Source organism: Gasterosteus aculeatus, chromosome 10 (genome assembly GCF_964276395.1).
Source record: "Gasterosteus aculeatus chromosome 10, fGasAcu3.hap1.1, whole genome shotgun sequence".
Classification (NCBI taxonomy): Eukaryota; Metazoa; Chordata; class Actinopteri; order Perciformes; family Gasterosteidae; genus Gasterosteus; species Gasterosteus aculeatus.
Genome location: NC_135697.1, coordinates 9,713,271 through 9,723,380, shown reverse-complemented (window position 1 = coordinate 9,723,380; position 10,110 = coordinate 9,713,271). Strand labels below are relative to the sequence as shown.

The 10,110-nt window shown below is 43.4% G+C and overlaps 1 protein-coding gene across 3 annotated transcripts; it reads right to left on the bottom strand.

The window, feature by feature from the left end:
- Positions 1 to 334: 334 nt before the first annotated feature.
- On the bottom strand, positions 335 to 6,304 carry LOC120826927 (uncharacterized). 3 transcript variants are annotated; one of them, XM_040189531.2, is made up of 12 exons: positions 6,052 to 6,304; positions 4,815 to 4,861; positions 4,446 to 4,523; positions 4,222 to 4,364; positions 4,002 to 4,124; positions 3,853 to 3,910; positions 3,633 to 3,758; positions 2,872 to 3,008; positions 2,632 to 2,748; positions 2,469 to 2,526; positions 2,043 to 2,108; positions 335 to 1,910 (listed from the first exon to the last, which is right to left on the bottom strand). In XM_040189531.2, exons 2-12 carry the CDS (start codon positions 4,837 to 4,839, stop codon positions 961 to 963), a joined length of 1,881 nt encoding a protein of 626 aa, XP_040045465.2. In that variant the 5' UTR covers positions 4,840 to 4,861; positions 6,052 to 6,304; the 3' UTR covers positions 335 to 960. The 3 variants fall into 3 exon arrangements, with proteins under 3 accessions (XP_040045465.2, XP_040045464.2, XP_077937721.1); XM_040189530.2 differs by having other exon boundaries at positions 4,222 to 4,523; positions 6,052 to 6,277; XM_078081595.1 differs by lacking the exon at positions 4,446 to 4,523 and having other exon boundaries at positions 6,052 to 6,206.
- Positions 6,305 to 10,110: the final 3,806 nt, after the last annotated feature.

The following is a 10,110-nucleotide window of genomic DNA, read 5'->3' as shown; positions in this document are numbered from 1 at the left end:
TCTGGAGTGATCCACTTGGTTTGGTTTTAGTGAGGATTCGAGCTGCAGCGTTCCGACTGACGTTTTACAGAGGCCAGTGAACCCACCGTTACAATAGTCCAGTCACAGAAGATTAAGTTATTAAGATAAGGTTTTTTTTTCCAAATTCTGTTGAGACATAAGTCCCCATGTCTTGCAGCACACTGACGACATGTACACGTTTGTTCCCGCTCATGTCTAAGAATGATCTCTAGTGAATTTGACTGCGTTTAGATTTAGCAGATGACAACGCTGATGCTTAAATCTGTCAACTGATAACAGAAACCGGTCATCTAAAATAAACGTAAAAAATACACTAAGTCAACAAGACCTTTAATGAAAAGTTAGTCAGACACACCGGGAACATAATGCAGTTGCATTTACACAACGGTCCAAAATAAACAAAAAAATGTAGATATTAGTAAAGGCCTTATTTTCAGTCGAATCTGTGCTGGTTCATTTAATGACAATCAGAAACCATAACCTCAGTGTGATCTTAAAACCTTTAGAACGCATCGGTTGTTGCTCTGAGCCTACACAATATTAATACGAATACTAAAACATTGTCTATCATCAGTATCCTTAATTCCGATGGATACACTTTTGCTGAAAAACCTAAATGGCCAAGTACACCAGAGTAAATATGTCACAATCTAGGCCTATTTCAGTTGTACTCATTCACACGCGTTTTCACATTCTGATGAAAGAAAGGTTTCACAAAAAAATACTTAATAACGTTGAGAATGAAAGGGGCCAAAGCTGCATAACGACCTCCAAGGCTTTGAAGGTTATTTCTACTACTGGAAAAGGAGGCTCTGGCAGGGACCAGTGATTCTAGATGAAACCTTCGGCAGCAGACTTAGTGGGTTGTGGCAAACAAAAACAGAATTAAACTTTGGATACACAAACGCAAGTTGTCCACTCGATCCGACCTCCCGGTAATCACGACCAATGGTGACCTCCCGCGTATGTTGGGAATAATCGCTGTTCCGTCTCCAGAAACCGCACAGCAGGACGCGGTGCACCGCCGCCACCGCGAGCGAGCGGATCTCCCGACCAAGGAGGAACGCCGAACCAAGCAGCGTCCGAATGAGCAGCCGATTCCCCAGATGGACCCCGCTGTCCCGCAATGCCCGAGGGAAAACCTGCGTGACCGTGTGTCGCGGACGGACGTTGTTGGTCGCAATAACGTTGAATAACATCCGTTGTGCCGATGTTGCTCTGTGAGGTCGAATTGTAGCCCTGCTCAGCGCGTCTCCCCTCTCGTCTGCAGTAAATGCTCCAAGGGGACAAGACCCGAACGTAGGGGACAGCGGGGTACGGCCACTCAGTCCACGGGCCTCTGTTTTGACGCTCGTCGTAAAACTCCTGCCTTGATCTTTCTCGATAACCATGTCTTCCGGTGCGATTATCTTCCCAATTAACATTTCGGTGTTTCGTTACAGCCACGTTCTCCGCCTGGTTGGAGTGCGCATTGTCTTCGTGAAACCCGCCCCCGCCCCCGTACGGAGGGAATGGACCCATGTATTGCCCGGCATCTGCGTCTCCACCGCGGAGGTCACTCTGAGGTCGCGAGGTGTGTTGGGTGGGGTCAGCGTCAAACGATCCCGCGTCATAGTCCAAGTCACAGCGCTCCCACTGGGGCTCTGGAAGGGGGGTGATATCCGAGTCGGGTGAGGGGGAGTACGTAGACGACACAGCGGGGCCGTCCGTGTTGAATGAGTTCCTCGCCAGCAGCATTGAGCCTGTGGTAAGAGGCAGTCTCACATTGAACACAGTGTGCGTCCCTTTCCTCGTTTTCCTCTTAGCCGGCAACGTTTTGGGCCATTGGGACACCAGCACGGCACTTTTTTGGGGCATCACCTCGTCGGAAGTCTCTCTCACACTCGGCCCTTAGAGGAAAAGTGTAAATTCGAACCACAAAACTTGAAAAACGACAAGAAATTCAAAAGAATATTGAATTTCTGAGAGACAGAACAGAATTTTCATCCCCTTCAAGTGAGCGGTTGCTTCCGAAGACAAACCTTCGACAGCTATTTTCCGCTTCCTGATGTCAGTGTGTGCCCATCCGTTAAATAGCATCTTTATACCTGTAAGAGAAGAAAAGTCTTTGCTATAGAAATTCCCTGGATGAAAAAGAAGTTCGATGTAGTTGAACAAAAGGTCAAATAAGAGACTTTAACAGCATTAAGAGACCTTCAAAGAATGGAGAAGACAGAAGGCAGTAAATAATAATACATAAGAATAATACAGAAATTGTTGATGCAAGTTGATCCATTTCATGAAATGCATCATGATCATCACCGAAAGGGAGTTAGGGGGCAAAGAGTTAATTATGTGCAGTCGTTGCATCCCGGTTCAATTACAAAGAGCAGAGAGCTGGAGCTAAAGAGGCAAATGGTTTTAAGGACCAACGACAGAACAATGGGTGGGCATGCGTGTGTACTCACACCAGTGGTAACTTTTGCCAGTCAGGAGGCGACAGAGGGATCCTGGTGCGTTCACCACCTGACAACATATTCATGTACAGATGAGAGCAAGTGAACCCCTCATTTACACACACGGCAGCATAACCAAGGCAGGATGTTCTCTATTTCAAAGGAAATGGGATACCTTCAGCTCTCCTCTGCCCTCCTGTTGCTCCACCTTCTTGGCCAGTGATTGGAGAAGTGGATAATTGGGATTGATATCTGCCATCATTACCCCCACTTTCTCGGGATGAGTTTCCATCTAAAACACAAGACGTTTTCAGAGAAAAAAAACCTTCCATGTTCACTGAAGCCTTTTGGATGCGTGATGGTAAAGTATTATTGTTCTTGATCATTTGTCATTACTTATTCAAAACAAACTGACCAAGTAGTTGACAAGATGGGAAGATGTGGTTAGGTGATCAATGATGTCCTTTTTGTTGGATCGGATGCGGCAGCAGTGACATAAGAAACAGTATGTGTGTCCTTCTTCACTTCTACACTCAACCACGCGGAAAAGACCTGTTGCAAACATTTTTAAGCAGCTTCTCTTGAACAAGTGATGGTTAGATATTTTAGGGAAAATACACTGATTTTGCAAAGCGTTAGATTTAATCAATACCACTCTCAGGACTGTGCAATGAATATGTAGCCTCAGACACAAAGGCCGTCACTCCAAAATCCACCTCCCACTAATAAGTCACTGATATTCAATACAAAACATAACTCTTTGATTTATTTTATCCATGCAAAAGTAAAAGTGCAAAAAATACAATTTGTCCGCTTTTATGTGGATGAAATCTATTGAATATCTCTGTGGCGTAATTAGTGCTGGGCGGAGACAGTTGCCAGGCAACTAATAGAGACCCTTGTGCGTTGCAAGTGTCAGTCCTGAAACAGCAGATACTAAACTCTACATTCATCCCACAGACATGAAGTTGGTATTGATTTTCTCATCAAGAAATGAAATATTAACAACTCCTCAAAATATTCTAATACCATAATATATTCAGTAGTGCTTATCCCTTGAATACTTACCACTGTGAATTACTGAATTACTGAAAGCTTCAGTGTATTTACACATGTGTCGTTTGTAATCATGTTGATACATTCTGCATTGTCTTTGTTTTGTCTGTCCGTGCTCACCGATTAGAGGCTCGGTTCCCGGGTAGCCGTCAAGAAAGCCGGCAGGTTCGGGCGCAGTGGGCCCTGAGCGTCTCTCAGGTTCACTCCGGCCCCGCCCATCTTTTAAGATTCTTATCAGAGTGACAGCTGTCGGGTTACAAAGAGAAAGATCGATGAACATGTTGATATGAAAATAAGTTGAGAAGAAAAAGCCAGAGAGGTGAAGTGAATAGTAACTGACCCGTATTCTCACTGTGTGTTGCCATCATCTGGTATAAGGCATCTTTAACCTCTAACCACTTCACATAGAAGAGTAAAAAGATATGAGAACTCAAAATACTGCTCTGTTTTGAACTACAAACCAAACACACACAGCCCCAAATAGCTTACCTGGACCTGTCCTGGTCCCTCTTCCCCCTCGAGTACCCTGGCCATGTCCATCAGTGGCCAGGCCAGTTTAGAAAGGTCAGACTTCTCCTCCCATTCAGACACTAAGTGGGGGTGCCGGGCTTTCTGTTGAGCAAAAAAAAAAAACCAAAGCACGTGGGCATAAACTGCAATCCAAGGCAGCCCATGAACTTTCCGTCACTTATTTTACAGTTGCACTTACAATGTAGTTGTATCTGTGGAGGCTTCCCATAATGTGGTTCCGCATGTCGGCTTTACTCAGTCGACACACGCACACTTCACATAGGTACAGCAATTCGTCGTGATGCGTACTCGCCTTCACGCATTCTGTAATGCTGTCAAGGCCTGAGGGTAAATAAAACAACACGTATTTAAACATACACAGGACACGTTCAACATGCACGATAGAGAGTAGTTTTAACAGACCAATAATGGGCTGCAGTCTGTTCTTGTTGTTCAGATAGACCCTCAAAGAATTGAACAGCTGGCTTTTGGTAGAAACTCCTACAAACGTAAAATGCATTAGACAAACTTAATTACGGATTACGAACCACTTTGAGATGGGATAACAGCAAGCATGACAACGCCACATCGGGCCAAGGGGGAGGGTAAAGCCGGGGACCAATGGGCCTCTTCGCTAAATACCCTCCACAGTATATACACCTGGTGAAGTACTCAAAAACTCTTTGTGGTTGGTTCCCCTCAAACCACACTGACACACACAGACGTGCAGGGTAAAAAGGTTGAGTTAGCATGGCGGCCCACAGGCAGATTGCCTCGGACATGCAGACATACCTGGTTGCGCTTCAAGCGGCTGCATGCTGCAGATGTAGAATCGCCACCTGCATAAAGCGTAAGTTGGACTTTACAATAACGATAAGTACGATTTGAGTGTGCCTGTGTCCAGACGCCTGGTAAATATACAGTAGAACACCCCCAAGCCAACTTCAACAATGAAAGACGTTTTATATACAGAAGAGAGGAAAAGAGTGAAAGGATTAATTTAGTGTCAGCAGGAATCTCATCACACACCTACAGACTCCACCATTATACATCCGTCCCTGTTTAGAGTCATGTGTGATTCTGTACTTAACTGTAAAATTCAATACATTTCTGAGTAGTATGTAACAAACACTTTTTGCCTGTAAGATTACAAACAAACCAACATTCATCACAAGTATTATCAGTCATGATAAGAAACATGTATGTACCTACAGCCAATATTGTTAGCTTAAACCAATCTATGTTACTTTAGAAATGCTACACTTGTAAACAATGTTTCCTTTCCAAACTTGACCGCATAAACATGCTCATTTGGCAATTTCTATATCCTGTTGCAAGGTTTGCTAATGCAGCAGCTCACAGGAAGTAAACTTAGACCAAAGCTGTTGCCCCTAGCAACGAAAAAAGTCTATGAGGATCTGGTCACCATTGGTTTAAAATGTTTAGTTTTGCATCCCTGTGTTGTGTTTGTGTGCAACCCAACGTGTATCTGCTGGAACTTTAGATTCGTCTCGTACTTCAAAGAAAAGCCCCACCGACACACCGACAACAACGCAGTAAAGGGCCTCGCCGTTAATCAAACCGCCCACTAGGTGGCGCCGCCGCGTCACCGCGCGTCACATGGCTCCTCACTGAGAGGACGTCCAACGGGAACTTTAAAGCTGTGTTGCAGAATTAAACGCTGGACACGAATCTTTAGCCAAAAGGTAAAACGATAAGGGCTTTTCCTGACGAAATAATATTGGGGGAAAAAGTTAAGTTAAAACACCCAAAACATCGTTCACCGAGGTTTGAATCGCAAGCGAACGACAATAATTTAAGACGAGTTATTAACAACGGTTAAGAATTTTAAAGTCGTGAAGTTAATCAACCGCGATTTTTTAAACTAAACTTTGCCACAATAGAGTAATAGTTAGGCCTGCTGGCGTCATCCAACGTTAACTAAAGCTAATTGAAGCCACCACAAACGCTCATCTCATCCCCCAAGCGGGTAAAGTCACGGACCACCGGCGGGGAGTCGGTGGCTCACCGTCGGGGACGACTCGTCGGTCTCTCCGTCGACAGGTCGAGGCGGTCGGAAATGTTTGAAATCCGTGAAGAAGCGACTGAGGTTAAAAAAAAGAAAAGAAAGTTAATGGAGTCACGGCTCGTCCTCCGCTGTCCAATCAGATCCACGGGTTCCACATCTGCGTGCGCGCGCGCGTTTGTCTGGGACCATAAGGTCGGATTTAAACTTTCGCAGTAAGTGGGTTCTTTTCCGGAGGTGTCGTTGTGTTTTGGAAGTGGTGTTGGAGGTGTGTGTGTGTGTGTGTGTGTGTGTGTAGCACTCGGATGTGTTTACTTGAGTTAAAACAATACATTACATTACATTACATGTCATTTAGCAGACGCTTTTATCCAAAGCAACTTACATTACACTTTAAACCCATGGCTTTTTTCACATTTTTGCCTGGGGAGCAATTAGGGGTTAGGTGTCTTGTTCAGGGACACTTCGACATGGAACATGGGGCAGCCTGGAATCTAACCACCAACCTTGTGCTTCCCAGCACACCTTCTCTAACCCCTGCGCCACGACGACTCCAATATGCGCCTCAAGTACTCAATATTCACATTAGACCTAATAAAAAGGCTATTTTGTTCAATGAAGTCTTATCTTCACTTATATTAAAACAAGCAAGTATATGTAGACAAAACGAAAGCATTTTTGTTTTGTGGACTGACTTTGATAACCCCCCCCGTGCCTGACACGGAAGACACATCCTCTGTGATTCATATCTCTTTGTCTTCCTCAGGGAATAATGCGCTCACGTTTTGTTTAGTCTAGATAATGCTGGTTTGTGCAGAAAAACAATTTTAAATCGTTCCTTTATATTGCGTGTAAATACCTGTCAGTGACAGTAACAATTGTGATAAAGTGAAGGGAGCCCAGAACCCACTTCTGAGAGTTCACACCTCAATGGATCAATGGCTTTGTGTAACCGGCCCGCATGGAGCCCTCGCACACCCACTCAACACGTGTGACTTGGGTTCTCAGACCAAACTCACTGACAACGAATACACATCTTGGGTGTCGATAAATTCAAGGTGCCCACAGCTTTTGTTTAACTAGTTCCTGTTCTCACTTGCCAGAACACTTGTGGGCAGAGAGACTTCTACAGCTTTTCTGTGACGCAGTTAAATCAAAGTGAACGATTTAACCTGTGTCTTAACGGTGTAGACCGTGTTCAACTTTGAAAGTAAATTGTGCCGCGGTTATAAAAAAAGGATGCATCTTAATACATTTCTAAATTTAGGCCGATCACATATATATATATGATACAAATGAAACTTTAAGACACCACTCCCTGTTGATGTATTCATTAGTTGAGCCCTACATAGAGACAAATGCAGGGAGAGATTTATTTTTCGTTTTTTTTTTTTTAAACCAACAGAATATACTCTGAATGGATAACGTGAAAGCTCTTCACTCACACACACATGCACGCACACAACTCATTCTGCTGCTGAGCAGGATAAAGCAACAGTTCGAGGCCAAGCTGTTAAACCCCTGCAGCTCCACAGATTCCTAACTGAGAGGCATGATGAAGAAACGGGGAAGTCCATGCAAAGGGTCAGGATGATAAACCGTCTGGTTTCACCCCTCACCCCTAGTTGCTGGAGAAAGCAGACATGCTGAATGGTCTCGTCTTCACCAACAAAGAGAGCTGCCAGATCCTGCTGCAGGAATTGAGTTTAGTTAAACTATGCATGCAAAGTAACAAAAATTAACACAATATAATCATAAGAATATAACTGCATTGTTTGGATTAACATAAACACACATCTAGATTATTTACATAATAGTACACAAAACTATGAATATTAATGGATAAATACAATGATGAATGAGTCAATATGCATTTCACAACATTAAATTAATTGATCAGCGTCTTTGGTTAAAAAAAAACTGTTGACTTTCATCACACTATAGATTTACATACATAGATTGATACACATGGATTAAATGGCCTCACACTGAGGATTCAACATTGTAAAAGTAACCCGGTGTACTAATCAAATAGACAAGGACGCATGTAGTCTTAAAGGACTCTTGGGATGACGTCCTAGAATATTTTCACAGCAGACTCGCTCCGCGGGTCCCGGTGGAGGCCGCAGCAGCACCCGTGGAATGTCGGGGTGTTGCCGCTATCAGATGTTTGCCGGTCTGTGACAGCAGCTCGGTAGTAGATTCAGAGCTTCAGGATTAAGTTCCTCCCCGTCTGGCACTATTAAAAAAAACCTTTGATCGTTGTCTGTGAGATAACGGTTAATATTAGAACATTGACAGGAATTAATGACCAAGAATAAGTACAATGTGAACTTAATCTTACTTTGTTGAGGTGGAAATTTGTGGAATAAGCCCTCATGAGAAATCAAAAGTATCTTAAACTCGCTTGTGAAAGTATAAAAGTATTTATTACTAACTAGCGTATAAAAAAAATCAAAAAGAATACAGAAATCAATACAAGCCGTAAGTTCAGACAGACGTTGTATGACTCAATTCAGCTGAGCAGGAGCAAGAAGATCCGACCAAGCTTCTTGGTTTAAGAGAAGCTTTAATGCACATCAGAGAGGTTTGTGTTGCCCAATGAGAACTTCAAAAGGGGAACAGGTATGGAGGAATACACACTTCGACCCCCCCGCCCCATCCCCCGCACCGTCTTTGGAAGACAGACAGAAGACAATAAAACACTTCCTTTGTGAGTCAGTTTGGTCCAGAATGTTGGTCCCTGAGTTGATGAGAGAGAGGACACAGTTCAGGGAGGTCATGTCGGGATCTCCATTCCACCCCGAGTTGGTTGATGAGAAGGATTGCGACACGTTAAATCAATTAAAGGCAAAAAGTTAATTTATTTAGAAGAGAAAAAGATTACATGAGCAATTCTCCGCAGATATATCCGGATCAAGCTGTACCAAAAGAGTAATTATTGCTTGCAAGCAAGAGGTCGAATACACAAGCACTGTGTAAATGGCGTCCCCGAGCAGCGAAAACACAGAGCATTTATACACACACACAAGGTCATCCTCAGTGGCAGGTGCGAATTGTAATTATTAGACTGAAAAGGAAGAAACGCAGATATGACAACTTTCATACCAAATAAGATATGAACCAAGGCCATGAACACAATTCCCTTTGATGAAGCGTCAGATCGGGTCGACCATCCTCCCTTCTCAGGACACAGCTGCAAACTAACATTTTGTATCATGCTGCTCTTTGCACGTCAGGGTTAAATACAGACACCTGATACACGGGTTTAGCACAAACAATGTTATAACATATTTTACCATTACATGCATCTCACAGTCAAAGTTAGTGAGAGGCTCCGCGTGCTTAACTCTCCCCCAACATTTGTCAATCTTTTTTAGGTTCTCTCACTGAGATTAAGATCTCAAGCAGCCAAATGAACACTAGTACACGATAAACAGGAATTAAAGAAGCGCACCATGTACCCCAAAGCTTCATTACGTTATTCAATTTATTTGTACACAAAGTTTACTCGGTCAAGGGTGAGAATGAGGCGTTTTTCTTTCATACACAATGAGACACAACAAAATAGTAATGAGATTATTCTCTTATCTTCTGTACTGATTTATAGTACCTAGTCTTCCTCCTCTTTCGGGTGGAAGAAGTTCCCTCACATGAGCAGCCGTTCTTCTCCCACAGATGTCCGGCCTTGATGTCCTATCTGGGATACCGAACGCGCCGGAAAATAGTCAAGACCAGATAACGCGACCTTGCAAACGTGACGAGGCCCAGACGTGCTCTCCTCCCATGCTGCCCAACCTTTACCAATATTCAGCTTTCAGTGCTTTAGAAATATCAACTGACAACAGATTTTTGTACATGAAACGGCACATTCACATAAAGACCACAGGTGAACATGGAACACATCCAATCAAGTTTTAGCTTTTAGTTGCTGGACTATACTACATCCATATGAATTCATGTCCAAAATATTTTTCCCCGTAATTCGGATATACTTTGCCCAAGATGTAAATCTTTAACAGGAAATACTATAACTATAGAAAATTGTACACGTGAATGTTT